The 17,151-nt window shown below is 44.6% G+C and overlaps 2 protein-coding genes across 2 annotated transcripts in view; both read left to right on the forward strand.

Annotated features, from left to right (window-relative positions):
- Nucleotides 1-693: 693 nt before the first annotated feature.
- On the forward strand, nucleotides 694-11,572 carry LOC311119064 (FERM domain-containing protein 6-like; the record flags this gene model as incomplete). The annotated part of the gene is made up of 8 exons (XM_084193816.1): nucleotides 694-849; nucleotides 2,000-2,065; nucleotides 3,039-3,107; nucleotides 3,619-3,793; nucleotides 4,190-4,513; nucleotides 9,406-9,540; nucleotides 9,895-9,965; nucleotides 10,094-11,572. Coding segments are annotated over 8 exons (1,299 nt in total), but the record flags the coding sequence as incomplete, so codon positions are not given.
- A 1,308-nt stretch (nucleotides 11,573-12,880) lies between these two features.
- The window catches only part of LOC311119067 (putative methyltransferase TARBP1), a 43,338-nt gene continuing 39,067 nt past the window's right edge, over nucleotides 12,881-17,151 (forward strand). The window contains exons 1-6 of the mRNA XM_084193819.1: nucleotides 12,881-13,928; nucleotides 14,102-14,202; nucleotides 14,323-14,392; nucleotides 14,490-14,638; nucleotides 14,997-15,049; nucleotides 15,208-15,305. Of these exons, the coding sequence (XP_084049945.1) occupies nucleotides 12,923-13,928; nucleotides 14,102-14,202; nucleotides 14,323-14,392; nucleotides 14,490-14,638; nucleotides 14,997-15,049; nucleotides 15,208-15,305 (1,477 nt within the window). The 5' untranslated portion in view covers nucleotides 12,881-12,922. The remainder of the gene's footprint in view (nucleotides 13,929-14,101; nucleotides 14,203-14,322; nucleotides 14,393-14,489; nucleotides 14,639-14,996; nucleotides 15,050-15,207; nucleotides 15,306-17,151) is intronic.

A 17,151-nucleotide genomic window follows, 5' to 3' on the forward strand; every position in this document is an offset into this window, starting at 1 on the left:
TCTGTTTGGTGCACGCGTTTGTCTATCACTCAGTATGTAGCCAGTTAGCGACGCTAACGATAACCGTCTTGTGGGTGGAAGGCAGAAATACTTTCCCCAAAAACCTTCTCAATTAAATGTTAACTGCAAAGTAGGCTTACCTGACAGATCTATATCATTATTATTTGTATGAATTGGGTGGCCATTGTTTTGCTAACTGTGCCATGGGGTGTGCTGTAGCAGTAGTCCTAACAGCAGCAACATGGCTACACTGACACATTCCTCTCTCGCTAGATGCACAATTAAAGGGGAAATACACACACAAATCTACATTTGTTAGTATTTTTTTTCTGATCTAAAAAAAAATGGTCTTCGGATGTGATTTAAGCATTGACATGGACTCAGAGCATTTTTGTTGTTTGTCGTTGTTTGTCTCACAAAACCAGGACAAATAAAACGGGAGAAAACAGAATTCCAGAAAATACTAAAAAATAATTTGATGGACCATTATTTTACAAGGTATATTGGCAGAAAACACATCTCTTGTACATCACAGACCCGCGGAAGAGTTGCAGGGTAGAAGAGAGGAGAACAATGTGCCTATTTGAAAGCTATAAAAAATGAAGAGTAGCTCTCACGTTAGAAAAGGTTGTAGACCCCTGTTCTACAGTAATATTGACCCAATGTGTTTTCTCACTCTGTCTCCATGTTCAGATTGTGGCGAAGCGTGGGGTGGACTACCTGCTCTGTCACGGTCCCAAGGTACACAAGGAGCTGTGGGGCATGACGTCACGTGATGCGATACTCCACTTCATCAAAGAGGCCTGTCGTCTCGAGGACGTCCCCGTCACCTTCTACAGGCTACAGAAGGTCAGTCAGACGTCTCATAGCAGAGTGAAGCAATCATTCAAATGTCTTAAGACCCCAAAGACCAAACAGAGACAGGAGATCAGTGGCAGGAAAACTTCCCTAAAAGGAAGATACCTAGAGAGCAACCAGACTCAGAAGCTCAGAACACGTTGAAATTCCATTAGACGTCTAAACAGAGATATGGAGTTTCAACGTGTAGGGTACAGAGCCATAGCAGACATTAGACGTCTAAACAGAGATATTTGCATTGATGTTTGAATTGTCACTCTTAAACGAATGTATCCAGTTTAAATAAGGTGTGTGGGGTGGGGGGGGCTGCTGTATTAGGTAACACAGAATGTTACAGTATATTCGTCTGCGTTCTCCGTCTCCACTCTACTCTGAGCCAAGCCCAATGTCTGGACCCAAATGGTACCCTATTCCCTGTATAGTGCACTACTTTTGACCTGAACTACATGCGCCCTGGTCAAAAGTAGGGCACTAAATAGGGAATAGGGTGCCATTTGGGATTCAAGCAATGTTCCCAGTGGAGGGGTTAGGCTGTGAGATTGGGTTAGGGTTATATAGCTGTGGGATTCGGTTAGGGTTATATAGCTGTGGGATTGGGTTAGGGTTATATAGCTGTGGGATTGGGTTAGGGTTATATAGCTGTGGGATTGGGTTAGGGTTATATAGCTGTGGGATTTGGTTAGGGTTATATAGCTGTGGGATTGGGTTAGGGTTATATAGCTGTGGGATTGGGTTAGGGTTATATAGCGGTGGGATTGGGTTAGGGTTATATAGCTGTGGGATTGGGTTAGGGTTATATAGCTGTGGGATTGGGTTAGGGTTATATAGCTGTGGTATTGGGTTAGGGTTATATAGCTGTGGGATTGGGTTAGGGTTATATAGCTGTGGGATTGGGTTAGGGTTATATAGCTGTGGGATTGGGTTAGGGTTATATAGCTGTGGGATTGGGTTAGGGTTATATAGCGGTGGGATTGGGTTAGGGTTATATAGCTGTGGGATTGGGTTAGGGTTATATAGCGGTGGGATTGGGTTAGGGTTATATAGCTGTGGTATTGCCTGTTATCTTGTTATCTTGGGGGGCTCAGATGCTTGACTGACATCTCATCCTTCATTCTCCTTCTTCAATCCTTCTTTCTCTCAGGACAAGAAAGAAGAGAGAGGCACAGCTCTGCTGGGGCTGACCCTCAGAGGAATGCAGCTTTATCAGGTGTGTGTGTGTGTGGTTTAATGCCGCTGTGTTTGAGGATATGTGTCTCATCTGTCTACGTGTGTCAGAGTGAACCTGCCTCCTCTCAAACCATCCCTCCTCCTCCTCCTCCTCCTACTTTGCCCTCTACATCAACCATGTGAGGAATTTGTAGGTTATCTAGAAACAGAAGTAAAACACGGGATATGGTCTGAGTCATAATGGTACCCTATTCCCTACATAGTGCACTACTTTTGACCAGAGCCCTATGGGTAGTAGTGCACTAAGTAGGGACTAGGGTGCCATTTAGGACAAAACCAGGGTCTGGGTGTCAACCTACCTCAGCCTTTTGATTTGTCCATCAGAAGCCATCTGGGAGGATTAGACACACACACACACACACACACACACACACACACACACACACACACACACACACACACACACACTGGGAGGATTAGTTAGGGATCTAGGGGCCGTAGTGATTTAGGAGGGTTAAGGTGATTACACACCCAGTAGACCGTGAGATACCGTGTGTGTGTGTGTGTGTGTGTGTGTGTGTGTGTGTGTGTGTGTGTGTGTGTGTGTGATAAACACCCAGTAGACTGTGAGGACCTATCAGAGCTCATGGCCTCTTGGTCTTATCTAGGTCAAGATGGACCCACTGAAAAAGGAGAGAAACACATGTTGGATTGTACATCTTCCTATCAAGAAAAACTTTTTTTACATGATACTGTCTGGAATAAAGTATGAATCTCTCAGAATGCTGCCAAAAGCCAACCATTTGCCTCAACAGAAGCTCACTATTTGGCAAACACCAAAAGGATGATCACCCAATTTGACCCAATGAGTTTGGTTCATACTTTAAAAACTGTTTATTCATGATTTACTACATATGAACTAATGATTCCCTATCCATAAGCTACTAATAAACCCTTTAAACGGAAGTGTAACCAATGTCTTTCCCAGTGTAATGTGTGTGTCATTTCCCCAGGAGGTGGACAACATTCGGCAGCTTCTCTATGACTTCCCCTGGTCCAACGTGGGACGACTCACCTTCCTGGTACCCTCTACTTTATATGCTATTAACTTATCTAAAGTGACTTCCAGTACAGTGAGTGCAGGTCTATGGTGTATGTATGTATGCAATCCCGGCGGGAATTGAAACCACAACCTTGGTGTTACTAGCGTCATGCTCTTTCCATTGTCTTTTAAATGAAGTGGTATTGTAATGATTATTTAATGAGGGTATTAATAACACTGAGCTGTGTATGATTCCATCATGTCCTCATCTCCTCAGGGTTACATTTTACATTGACATTTTAGTAATTTAGCAGACACACTTATCCAGAGCGACTCACAGGAGCAATTAGGGTTAAGTGCCTTGCTCAAGGGCATAGACAGATCTTTCACCTAGTTAGCTTGGGGATTCGAACCTACAACCTTTCAGTCACTGGCCCAATGCTCTTAACCGCTAGGCTACCTGCAGCCTAGTGTTCTTACTCAATCTACCTGGTCAAATAAATAAATCATATGATTTCATCATGTTGCCCTTCCTTCTCCTGTTCCTCCAGGGGAAGAAATTTGAGATCCAGCCAGATGGTCTGCCGTCGGCCAGGAAGCTGGTCTACTACACAGGCTCTCCGTTCCGCTCACGCCACCTCCTCCTGCACCTCAGCAACAGCCACCGCCTTTACCTCAGTCTACAGCCTGCCCTCAAACACCTCCGACAGCTGGAGGACAGCGAGGGTGAGTGGGGATGGAGGGGAGGAGGGAGGGAGGGAGGGATGGAGGGAGGAGGGAGGGAGGGAGGAGGGAGGGAGGGAGGGAGGGAGGGAGGGAGAGAGGAGGGAGGGGAATGCATTTCAGAGTGATTAGAGATGAGGCCTAATGGTTATCTATCGAGTAGCACAATGCTAATAACAAATGTTCTTGATTACGTTTGCATTTTAATCTGTTCGAAGCCAAAGTCAAATTTCCACAATAAAGTGTCTCTCCTCTCCTCTCCTCTCCTCTCCTCTCCTCTCCTCTCCTCTCCTCTCCTCTCCTCTCCTCTCCTCTCCTCTCCTCTCCTCTCCTCTCCTATCCATGAATTAATGGCTTCATTTGAACATCCTCCTCCTCCCCTCTCTGTCCCCCCTCCAGAGAAGAAGCGCTACAGGGAGTCGTACATCAGTGATGACCTGGATCTAGACCCTCCAGGGGGCAGCGAGGGGGGCAGCCCCGGCCTGTCCCGACACTCTACCTCCAGCTCGGGCATCGAGGCAGACCGCGATGCAACACGGCAACACAGCAGCATCTCCATGGAGATGGCGTCCATGGAGATGGCGTCCATGGAGGAGGAGACGGGAGCGAGAAAGAGGATGGAGAAGTGTTTCAGTTCGGCGGCGAGTCACGGGAGTTCTCACACCTCGGGCGTGGACACGGGCAGCAAAGCACGCACTGATGAAGAGGAGTGGCAGGAGGAAGGTGAGAGAGGAGAGGAGGTTAGAGTTTAAGGTAACAGTCAAAGCGTGTGTGTGTGTGTGAGTGAAAGACAGAAATGTGTGTATCTGATGTATCTTGATCCATTGTCTTAGGTCAGGCGGCCTCACTCCTACGCAATGTAGGGTATCCATCCACTCTACCCGGAGTGGGTGAAAACAAGCTTTTGTGATGAAATTTCACTTCCTGATGTTATAAAATACATTTTACCAAGACAAATATGATTCTTCATGTTCTGAATTGTTCAGTGGGGTCTTTCTCTAACATATCATTAACATTATACCCAAAAAGTTAGATTTTGTGACCTAATAGAGCCGATAATAAGCAGCGAGCTCTGTTGACATAGCGGTGCAGCTTTCTCACAGAGACTTTTGAGGATTTTACATCTTGTGGTGGTTGTCTGCAAAGTTATTTCCGCGGGTCGCGAAAAGCAAAATTAACATAATGAGCTGAAATAAATGTAAAGTGCTCCTTTGACATTTCACAGAGATATGCTTTTTTTCTGATAAATCTTTGAAAAAGAACAAGAACTTCACATTAATCGTTTTATGTCCTGCGGATTTGAGAAGAAAGATGACCAGTTCAATGGTAAGCCTGTCTGTAGAGTTCAATGGTAAGCCTGTCTGTAGAGTTCAATGGTATGGCTGTCTGTAGAGTTCAATGGTAAGCCTGTCTGTAGAGTTCAATGGTAAGCCTGTCTGTAGAGTTCAATGGTAAGCTTGTCTGTAGAGTTCAATGGTAAGCCTGTCTGTAGAGTTCAATGGTGAGCCTGTCTGTAGAGTTCAATGGTGAGCCTGTCTGTAGAGTTCAATGGTAAGCCTGTCTGTAGAGTTCAATGGTAAGCCTGTCTGTAGAGTTCAATGGTGAGCCTGTCTGTAGAGTTCAATGGTGAGCCTGTCTGTAGAGTTCAATGGTAAGCCTGTCTGTAGAGTTCAACGGTAAGCCTGTCTGTAGAGTTCAATGGTAAGCCTGTCTGTATAGTTCAATGGTAAGCCTGTCTGTAGAGTTCAATGGTAAGCCTGTCTGTAGAGTTCAATGGTAAGCCTGTCTGTAGAGTTCAATGGTAAGCCTGTCTGTAGAGTTCAATGGTAAGCCTGTCTGTAGAGTTCAATGGTAAGCCTGTCTGTAGAGTTCAACGGTAAGCCTGTCTGTAGAGTTCAACGGTAAGCCTGTCTGTAGAGTTCAACGGTAAGCCTGTCTGTAGAGTTCAATGGTAAGCCTGTCTGTAGAGTTCAATGGTAAGCCTGTCTGTAGAGTTCAATGGTAAACCTGTCTGGGAGCCTTAATTCTCTCACAGCATCCAGCCTAGCTGACTCCATGATATTCTCCTGATTTATGACCATTGATTTAGTCACCCTAATTCTGACCATCCTACAAGGGTAAAAACTCCAATAACTTTTCAACGAATTATGATGACATGAGGTTTGGACCATTGGTTTTCTTAGTGGATTATTATTATTATTTTACCCATTGGTCAAAATATGCGTTTTTGATTGTACACCCTACTAGTCACAATCACTCAGCATAAAGATAAGTGTAGAAAATCAGCCATGTCACTTGGTGAGTGAGTGTCATCAATTGAAAAGGAGTGGAGCAGCAGCATGATGATGTCACTGTTCAGGAATTCAGTGTTCTGGAAGTGTGTTACTAGCATTCATCCTCTATCTTATCTTCACAAAGTTGAAGTTTGAAAGATAAAGATTACGCAAACATGTTTTACTCACATCCTCCCACAGCTCACAGAATGACCTGTTTATGGTCTGCTGCCCTGTTACTCAAGTAATACACACACACACACACACACACACACATACATACACTACCAGTCAAGTTTGGACACACCTACTAATTCAAGGGTTTTTCTTTATTTGAACAGTTTTTTACATTGTAGAAGAATAGTGAAGACATCAAAACTATGAAATAACACATATGGAATCATGTAGTAACCAAAAAAGTGTTAAACAAATCAAAATATATTTTATATTTGAGATTTTTCAAAGTAGCCATCCTTTGCCTTGATGACAGCTTTGCACACTCTTGGCATTCTCTCAACCAGCTTCATGAGGTAGTCACCTGGAATGCATTTCAATTAACAGGTGTGCCTTCTTAAAAGTTAATTTGTGGACTTTCTTTCCTTCTTAATGCGTTTGAGCCAATCAGTTGTGTTGTGACAAGTTAGGGGGGTATACAGAAGATAGCCCTATTCGGTAAAAGACAAAGTCCATATTATGGCAAGAACAGCTCAAATAAGCAAAGAGAAACGACAGTCCATCATTACTTTAAGACATGAAGGTCAGTCAATACGGAACATTTAAAGAACTTTGAAAGTTTCTTCAAGTGCAGTCGCAAAAACCATCAAGTGCTATGATGAAATGGGCTCTCATGAGGACTGCCACAGGAATGGAAGACCCAGATTTACCTCTGCTGCAGAGGATAAGTTCATTAGAGTTACCAGCCTCAGAAATTACAGGCCAAATAAGTGCTTCACAGAGTTCAAGTCACAGACACATCTCAACATCAACTGTTCAGAGGGGACTGTGTGAATCAGGCCTTCATGGTAGAATTGCTGCAAAGAAACCACTACTAAAGGACACCAATAATAAGAAGAGACCTGCTTGGGCCAAGAAACCCGAGCAATGGACATTAGTCCGGTGGAAATGTGTCCTTAGGTCTGGAGTCCAAATTGGAGATTTTTGGTTCCAACCGCCGTGTCTTTGTGAGACGCGGTGTGGGTGAACGGATGATCTCCGCATGTGTAGTTCCCACCGTGAAGCATGGAGGAGGAGGTGTTATGGTGTGGGGGTGCTTTGCTGGTGACACTGTTTGTGATTTATTTAGAATTCAAGGCACACTTAACCAGCATGGCTACCACAACATTCTGCAGCGATACGCCATCCCATCTGGTTTGGGCTATCATTTGTTCTTCAACAGGACAATATCCCAACACACCTCCAGGCTGTGTAAGGGCTATTTTACCAAGAAGGAGAGTGATGGAGTGCTGCATCAGATAACCTGGCCTCCACAATCCCCCGACCTCAACCCAATTGAGATGGTTTGGGATGAGTCGGACGGCAGAGTGAAGGAAAAGCAGCCAACAAGTGCTCAGCATATGTGGGAACGCCTTCAAGACTGTTGGAAAAGCATTCCAGGTGAAGCTGGTTGAGAGAATGCCAAGTGTGCAAAGCTGTCATCAAGGCAAAGGGTGGTTATTTGAAGAATCTCAAATATGAAATATATTTTGATTTGTTTAACACTTTTTTGGTTACTGCATGATTCCATATGTTTTATTTCATAGTTTTTGAGGTCTTCACTATTATTCTACAATGTAGAAAATAGTAAAAATAAAGAAAAACCCTTGAATGAGTAGGTGTGTCCAAACTTTTGACTGGTAGTATACACACACACATACCTGCGGTATGGAATAAATACTCCATGTTCAGTTAACTTTGGCTACGTTCCAATATCCACACTAGAATACTGCTTATAATGCTTGCCAAATATATTGCTTAATTCTACATGGTATGTTAGTGTGGTTATTCAAATACACTTTCCATGACATAGATTGACCAGGTGAATCCAGGTGAAAGCTATGATCCCTTATTGATGTCACCTGTTAAATCCACTTCAATCAGTGTAGATGAAGGGGAGGAAACAGGTTAAAGAAGGATTTTGAAGCCTTGACATAATTGAGACATGGATTGTGTATGTGTGCAATTCAGAGGGTGAATGGGCAAGACAAAAGATTTAAGTGCCTTTGAACGGGGTATGGTAGTCGGTACCAGGCGCACCGGTTTGTGTCAAGAACTGCAACGCTGCTGGGTTTTTCACACTTAACAGTTTCCCGTATGTATCAAGAATGGTCCCACCACCCAAAGGACATCCAGCCAACGGCAGGCCAGTGGCCGAAAACTGGTCATTGATGAAAGAGGACAAAGGAGGCTGACACATTGTGCAGAGCAACAGCCGGGCCACAGTTAGTCAACTGACAGTCCAGTACAACATTAGTCCCCAAAGACCCATAAAATAATGCACAACTCGTCGTACCTTGACACAAATGGGGTATGGTAGCCGACGACCTTACGGAGTTCCACTTCTTTCAGCAAAAAACAAGAAACTACCGTTGCATTGGGCTAAGGAACGAAAACACTGGAGAATTAGAAAAACATTGCCTGGTCTGATGAATCCCGGTTCCTGCTGTTTCACGCTGATGGGAGGACTAGGGAATGGAGAAAACCACATGTATCCATCATGCTGCGTGTCAAAATGACAGGCTGGTGGGGGTGGTGTGATGGTGTGGGGTGTTTTCATGGCACACATTGGGCCCCTTGGTAAAAGTGGAGCGAAGTTTGAATACTACAGAATATCTGAACATCATTGCCAATTTAGGTGCATTCCTTCATGGCAGCAGTGTATCCATCTGCAAATTGATTTTTTCAGCAGGATAATGCCCCATGCCACAAGGCTAGGATTTCCCAGGAATGGTTCCACAAACATGACAGTGAATTCAGCTTACTGCAGTGGCCTGCCCAGTCACCAGTTCTCAATCCAATTGAGCATCTGTGGGATGAGCTGGAACGAGCTATTCGGAGTAGAGATCCACTACCAGCCAACTTGACACAACTGTGGGAAGCATTGGAGTTAACATGAGCCAGCATCCCTGTGGAACGCTTTCGACACCTTGTAGAGTCCATGCCCTGACGAATTGTGGCTGTTCTGAGGACAGAAGGGGAAGGTGGTGTAACTCAATATTACAAAGGTGTTCCTAATGTTTTATACACTGTGTAAATATCACTTCATTCTAAGTGGAATATTATTGCGGACATTGATCGTTCATTCAAAAGTATTTTTCCACTAAGTATTCTGATTCTCCTCTTCAGAGACCCAGCAGGCCAGTGTGGACAGTCCAGGAGAGGTTTCCGTGGACGACGCAGAGGAATTGCTGAGATTGGCTGAGCTGATTGAGGGCGTGTCGGTTGATTGTCCTATGCTCACCTCAGAGACTCATTGTGAAGGTGAGGTTGTAAGCCACATGAGTTCTTATCACATTACATTCTAAATATTTTAACAACTGAGAACTTATAGGACATGAGAAGTGTTTTTAAATAACATACTACCAAAACTTGCATTTTTCCCATATATTTGTGGAAAAGTACTACTGCTACTAGTTTAACTAATTGTACTGAAACTTTAGCAGAGATGAGCTATTGTTCATAAAGAACGTTAAAAATGTAGTCTCATATGCCCCCTAGTGGCATGGGAATTTTATGATATTATTTCAGATTCTTGCATTGCTGAAATTAAATGTGAGTGTAAAATGGAGTCCACGTACCTGCCTCTAGCTGACTACAGTGATGTCATTTTAACAGGATTAAAGGGGGATCAGGTAGACAGAGGTGAAGATCTGGTGACACTACGCAGCAAAGATACCCTGGGACAGGTAAGACTCCTATCCTCCTCCTATCTTCTTCTTCTTCCTCCTCCTCCTCCTTTCTCAGGATACTCCATGTTTTCCTCTCCTTCTATCTCTTATCACTTTCATAAACTTTCTCTCTTTCTGTATTGCAGATCCTGAAGACGAGATCCCATTGCGTGGACCGCCACAGCCAGAGTCTGGATGACGTTCGCCTCTTCCCCCCTCCCGCCCCCCTCGGCACGACCCTCCCCACTGACTCCTCCCACAGCTACACCTTCGGCCTGCCCCTCCCGGACCCCCAGAGTAACGCTAAGAGCCCCCCAGGGTGTAACAACGGGGGCTACTACGTCCCCCTCCACTGCCCGGCTAAGGGCAGCTTCTATGGACACAGGTCTATGAACTGCCTCTCCCTGGATCTACTCGGAGACGAACAGCTGTTGGAGTTTATACTGTAGAACAACAGAGGACCAATGTCCTTCTTCAAGTCTATTCTCTACCTACATCCCCCTCCAATGAAACTGTAGGATACAGGGGAGTGGCTGCATGCAGCGTGAGTTCTAACTGTAGAACATAATGTTTTTACACTACCTGGCCGAACTGAACTGTGCTGGCCTAGTTACATCAAGGAGCACCAATACCTTTCTGTGAACACCAATACCCTTTTCACACTACTGAACCAGGCCTTTCCGAACTGTACGGTGCTGGCTTGGTTACATGAAAGAGCACCAATAGCCTTTTCACAGTACCGGGCCGAACTGTACTGTACTGTGCTGGCCTGGTTACATCAAGGAGCATGGATGCCCCTCTTCAAGCCTGTGCTCTACTGTATGACCCAGATACAGGGGAGAGGCTGCACAGAGATGTTGGACGACTTTATGGACCTTTTCAAGAGGAGAGAAGAAGTCTGACATTGATTGGTATTGGTAGCGTTCATTGTGAAACGGAAGGAGGCCATCGCCTTCAATAGTCATCCCAATACAGAACTACTCTACATATTTATTCAACATGTTTGACACTGTTTTTGTTTTACCTTTTTTAGAGACTTTGTACATAATTGTCTTATATTTTCTACTATTTTACTATATTTTTTACTTTTAGGTACTAACACATTGTAACCATATCAATAACTGTAAATTATACACAGCTGTATAGTCCTTATGTAAATGGGGGTGACCATTGCATTTCTTCTTCAGTTAGTTTCTTAATTGGTGTGTGTGAATCGTGGCATAGTTTGAACAGGCAGTACCTCCAGAATCCAAGTACTTTATGGTCTGTTGTGAAGAAAAGTACTTTACTGCACGTTGACATCCTGTGTAAATTAAATGTATCGTCATTACATTAATAAAAATAACCAACACCATTTTTAATCCTACATTTTACTTTTGTTTCCTTTGTCAGTTTGTCTGTAAAAAAAGAATGCTCTGAAATGAACATCATACGTACACGATTGTGTATATTTGTTCTAATTCTGTCGCAATAATACTTAAGAATCAAATTGATATTTTATGATATTACAAGTCTGCCATAGCTCTAATAATGTTATTAATAAGCAGCACAGTTATGTACTTAGAACTATTACTGTGATTGTCTTCATGCATACACTGGAATTATTATATAAATTAAGCAATGACAAAGACTCTCTATGTTGCTCAGCTCACATATTGGGGTCAGTTACCTCTTTTTTATATTGCTTCTTTGTTACTATAGTGTGTAATTGGCGCACTTTGGATTAGATACAATAAGCCTAAATACTGATCTGATAAGGTAGGATCTCTTTATTGTGATACTATACAGTCTATGGCAGTGGTATTCAAAGTCGGTTGCGACCCCTAGTGGGGTTGCGGGGGAACTGCACTGGTGTCGCCAAACTAAACAAAAATGTAAACTTACGGGTTATTGTATGGGAAAATATACAACGTTTTTGAGAAAGATATTTAGAAAAATTACATTTGATTGATTAAATGTATTTATTGGTTTCTTTTCAATTTGATAAGATATTAAAATGTAATGAATTGAAGGTTATTTGTTGATGTAAAAATCTAATGTACCGATTTTAAGGTCGTGACATTATATTTGGCATGGGGTGAGGTAATTAGGAAATGAATGTGAAAAAAATTGGGTCCCCAGAAATTGTCAGAAAAAATGGGGTTCCCGCTGAAAAAGTTTGAATACCAGTGGTCTATGGTATGATCTTAATACTAATCCAAGGAAATATTGACATTATTTCCCCAGTTTATTTGCCTGTTATTTTGACCGTTTTTGAATGTTTTTGTTGATTTGCTCAAGAACACTCTCCTTCCAATGAAAGGCACAACTATTCTAGTGCGTTCTATTGGTGTATATTGTTATATGCATTGACGCTGAAAAGTATCTCCAGATCCACTGAATCTCAACAGGTCACATGGGCTTCATGTGACCCATGCATTTACTGCTACTCCTGAAATTGCCCTTCCTCTCAACCACACAACAAAATCAGTTTGACTGTCCTGCATGTTGCACCAAATGCACCTGCCTATAAAACAGCAAGAGAGAGTGAGGGGATCATCGAGTTGGTTGGGTAAGATTTTGTATCTGATAGGAATTATGTGAGTGGTCAGTGGTGGAGATCAGACAAATCTTGCGGGTCTGTCTCAAATTAGGGTTGTTTGAAATAAATTAAAAACAGTTTTTCACTTGCAGGTAAATATATAGAGAGAGTTGTATAGAGTACAATCATTCCTACTGCTCAGGTTAAGTGAGCCACATTAATTTATATACATATTTGCAAATATGGTGCAGTGGGGCTAGTTTGAAGCTTTCGGTTGCTAAAAAGTGTTTTTATTTCAATTAAATTCATAGTGCTTTATTGGCATGAGAAACGCAACTCTATCGCGAGAGTTGCGTTTGGCAACGGTGAGTGACGTATCAGGAAGTTTACATACCGACAAGAAACACGAGGGCATCTGTGAATCTTCGTACACACGTTGAAGTAGGCTTTTGAAATGTCTTCTATTTTAATAAATGCCCTTTTATCAAGTTGTCATGATCCGGATACTTTGTTTAACACGTTGTGCTGGCCAAGTGATCTGTGGCCGGACACAGAAAGAGTAGAGGCACTGACAACGTTTATTGATGGGATTGGTAAACTACCCCAGTCGGACACATCTGACGATGGCGACAAAGTTGCCTTTTCAACTGCAAAAAGAGACATCTTTCTACGAAAGGTTGAGTCGATCATTTGGACACAATGTTTACCACTTCTCTTGAAAGTCTCGAACGGAGACATGGCATGCAATGGTAAAAGTGTGCAAGATGGAAGGGGTGAAATCACCAACGCTGTGTGCTGGCTTCTTTCTGTCTGCATCAACACACTGTGTGACACGGCAGTTTCAGGGCGAGTCGCCCGCACTGTCCTGCCATCCTTCCAGCTGCCAGACGGGGAGACGGAGGAAGAGCTTCCCGGTGAGGGGCGGCTGGGTATCGACGTGGCTATCGAAGCCATGTCAGTCATCCTACCCACTCTCTCATCCAACGAAGAATTGACCACGTCGATCCTCTCATCCGCCATGTCCTGTATAAAGACGTTATCGGATGCTCTGGTGTCCAAAATCACCGTTCGGCTTATTTTCACTCTCCTCAACTGCTACAGCGAGGAGAGGATAGCGAGTACACTCCAATTCATCTTAGAGGATCTGTGTAGCTGGCACAAGAGTGACAGCTCAAACACGAACTCACCTGTGGTGACAGAACGCACTTTGCTGTGTTTAACAGCTCTCTCCGACTATCTCTTCCCGCCTGCTAAACTACAGCTGCACACCCCTCCTCAAAGTCTGAGCTATACTCGACCTGACCCTCGTCGTTCTCTGCAGTTCTGGAGGATTCTACAAGATGGACTGACCCACAAAGACAACGTGTCCCGGAAGCGGGCGTTGTACCTGCTGAAAAGGTGTGTCGCTCTGTCGGAGGATGAGGCGGCCGAGTTTCCAAGCAGTTCAGTGTCAATTGAAGGTAATATGCTAATAAATGTGACAGACAGACTGACAAGCTTGATTATAATATTATTCATATGAAGCCATTTTCTTCACTATACAGATTAATACTAAAGTCTGTAAAACAGTATAGTTTAGCCTAGTTGTAACAGTATAGTTTATCCTAGTTGTAACTATGTGAGTCCTTTGCAGATGATGAGATCATATTCAGATGGGCCCCAGACAGAAGCAAGTTGCTCAGAGAGTTCTGGGAGGACTATGCCTTGGTTATGGAGACACTGGAGGAGAACCAGGTAAGGAATATTATGGGTAACACTTGCTATGAAACCCCTCTTCATAATGCATTATACATGCATTTATAACACCGTTATAACGTCATAAACAACTATTACCTTTCCTCTGTTTCTTTCCAGATTCATGTGGTCCGCCCTGTGCTCAACAGAATCCATACCTTGATCCAAACAGCAGCGAATGATAGTCAAGGTGATGAGTGTGTTTGTGTCAACCATAAGGTGACAACCCAAACCTTTTAAAATCCTGCTAAATACTGCCTACCAATGGTCCATCTGTCTTCTCTCAGGCATCAGTCTGTTCCACCCGTCATGGCTGCTGGGTGTGTACCAACGTATGTTCCACAGTGAGAACAAGTCCGTCATGAGAGAGGGAGTGTGTCACCTCCTGGTACTCCAGGTGGTCCGACGCCCTGCCTTCGCCCTGGCCTTCTCACAGGTACCTGGTGCACTTGCCAATCAGTGTTAGAACATCTACCCAGAATGACCAAATTCTAGGTTTTCCCTTTTATAATATAATAATATAATATGCCATTTAGCAGACGCTTTTATCCAAAGCGACTTACAGTCATGTGTGCATACATTTTTTACGTATGGGTGGTCCCGGGGATCGAACCCACTACCCTGGCGTTTTCTATGTTATTAGTGTATGCACTGTCCAATAGTCAGCTACTTCCTTCTCAGGAGTGGTGGATTGGTGGTTGTTTTGTTTCTTGGTTTGGTGGGTGAGATGAGGAGGGACGGTAGGTGTTTAGTGTATGAGAGATCTTCTTATCCTTTGTCCCCTTGTTCCTCAGTTCATTGTGGGTCCTTTTATGGATGTGATGTCTGAAAGCTCCCTCTTTCACAGGTGAGCCAGCGCTCATAGCAGCACAACAGCAAAACACAATATTGATTTATAGACACATAGATGATGCAGTTTCTGCTAGTGATGAAGTAGTGAATTAGGCCTATTTAGAGTGACTTCCACTCAAAATGTTGAGGAGGGTTATGTCTCTCAATCTCCAGGACTGCAGGCCAGAGTGTAGGAGAGTGTCCTGAGCTGGGAGTCAAGCTGCAGGTCTTCATGGTCAGGTTCTTCAGCAGCCTGCCACAGGAGAACAGAGGTACTGTAACAGAGCTTCCACACAGGGCACTGAAAAACCTGGGCCATGTTCAGTAGGATACACCCTAGTACAACGTTTTGCAGAGGAAAATGAAAATCTGGGTTCTTCTTATTGGACAAATTCATGTACATTTCAAAAAGTTTTCTCCCAACTGAACTTGACCCAGATTTTTGTACTGTAGCTTGTTGTGGTGGTAATGCAAACAGTAATGACTGTTCATCAGAGATGGTCTGTAATGCTGATCCTCTGTCCTCTGTCTCCCCAGGTCCTGTAATGTTGATCCTCTGTCCTCTGTCTCCCCAGGTCCTGTAATGTTGATCCTCTGTCCTCTGTCTCCCCAGGTCCTGTAATGTTGATCCTCTGTCCTCTGTCTCCCCAGGTCCTGTAATGCTGATCCTCTGTCCTCTGTCTCCCCAGGTCCTGTAATGTTGAACCTCTGTCCTCTGTCTCCCCAGGTCCTGTAATGTTGATCCTCTGTCCTCTGTCTCCCCAGGTCCTGTAATGCTGATCCTCTGTCCTCTGTCTCCCCAGGTCCTGTAATGTTGATCCTCTGTCTCCCCAGGTCCTGTAATGCTGATCCTCTGTCCTCTGTCTCCCCAGGTCCTGTAATGTTGATATTCTGTCCTCTGTCTCCCCAGGTCCTGTAATGCTGATCCTCTGTCCTCTGTCTCCCCAGGTCCTGTAATGTTGAACCTCTGTCCTCTGTCTCCCCAGGTCCTGTAATGTTGAACCTCTGTCCTCTGTCTCCCCAGGTCCTGTAATGTTGATCCTCTGTCCTCTGTCTCCCCAGGTCCTGTAATGTTGAACCTCTGTCCTCTGTCTCCCCAGGTCCTGTAATGTTGAACCTCTGTCCTCTGTCTCCCCAGGTCCTGTAATGTTGATCCTCTGTCCTCTGTCTCCCCAGGTCCTGTAATGCTGATCCTCTGTCCTCTGTCTCCCCAGGTCCTGTAATGCTGATCCTCTGTCCTCTGTCTCCCCAGGTCCTGTAATGCTGATCCTCTGTCCTCCGTCTCCCCAGGTCCTGTAATGCTGATCCTCTGTCCTCTGTCTCCCCAGGTTCTGTAATGCTGATCCTCTGTCCTCTGTCTCCCCAGGTCCTGTAATGCTGATCCTCTGTCCTCCGTCTCCCCAGGTCCTGTAATGCTGATCCTCTGTCCTCTGTCTCCCCAGGTCCTGTAATGTTGATATTCTGTCCTCTGTCTCCCCAGGTCCTGTAATGTTGAACCTCTGTCCTCTGTCTCCCCAGGTCCTGTAATGTTGAACCTCTGTCCTCTGTCTCCCCAGGTCCTGTAATGTTGATCCTCTGTCCTCTGTCTCCCCAGGTCCTGTAATGTTGAACCTCTGTCCTCTGTCTCCCCAGGTCCTGTAATGTTGAACCTCTGTCCTCTGTCTCCCCAGGTCCTGTAATGTTGATCCTCTGTCCTCTGTCTCCCCAGGTCCTGTAATGCTGATCCTCTGTCCTCTGTCTCCCCAGGTCCTGTAATGCTGATCCTCTGTCCTCTGTCTCCCCAGGTCCTGTAATGCTGATCCTCTGTCCTCCGTCTCCCCAGGTCCTGTAATGCTGATCCTCTGTCCTCTGTCTCCCCAGGTTCTGTAATGCTGATCCTCTGTCCTCTGTCTCCCCAGGTCCTGTAATGCTGATCCTCTGTCCTCCGTCTCCCCAGGTCCTGTAATGCTGATCCTCTGTCCTCTGTCTCCCCAGGTTCTGTAATGCTGATCCTCTGTCCTCTGTCTCCCCAGGTCCTGTAATGCTGATCCTCTGTCTCCCCAGGTCCTGTAATGTTGATCCTCTGTCCTCTGTCTCCCCAGGGCCTGTAATGTTGATCCTCTGTCCTCTGTCTCCCCA

The sequence above is a fragment of the Coregonus lavaretus genome (genome assembly GCF_964263955.1).
Source record: "Coregonus lavaretus genome assembly, contig: HAP1_SCAFFOLD_1307, whole genome shotgun sequence".
Classification (NCBI taxonomy): Eukaryota; Metazoa; Chordata; class Actinopteri; order Salmoniformes; family Salmonidae; genus Coregonus; species Coregonus lavaretus.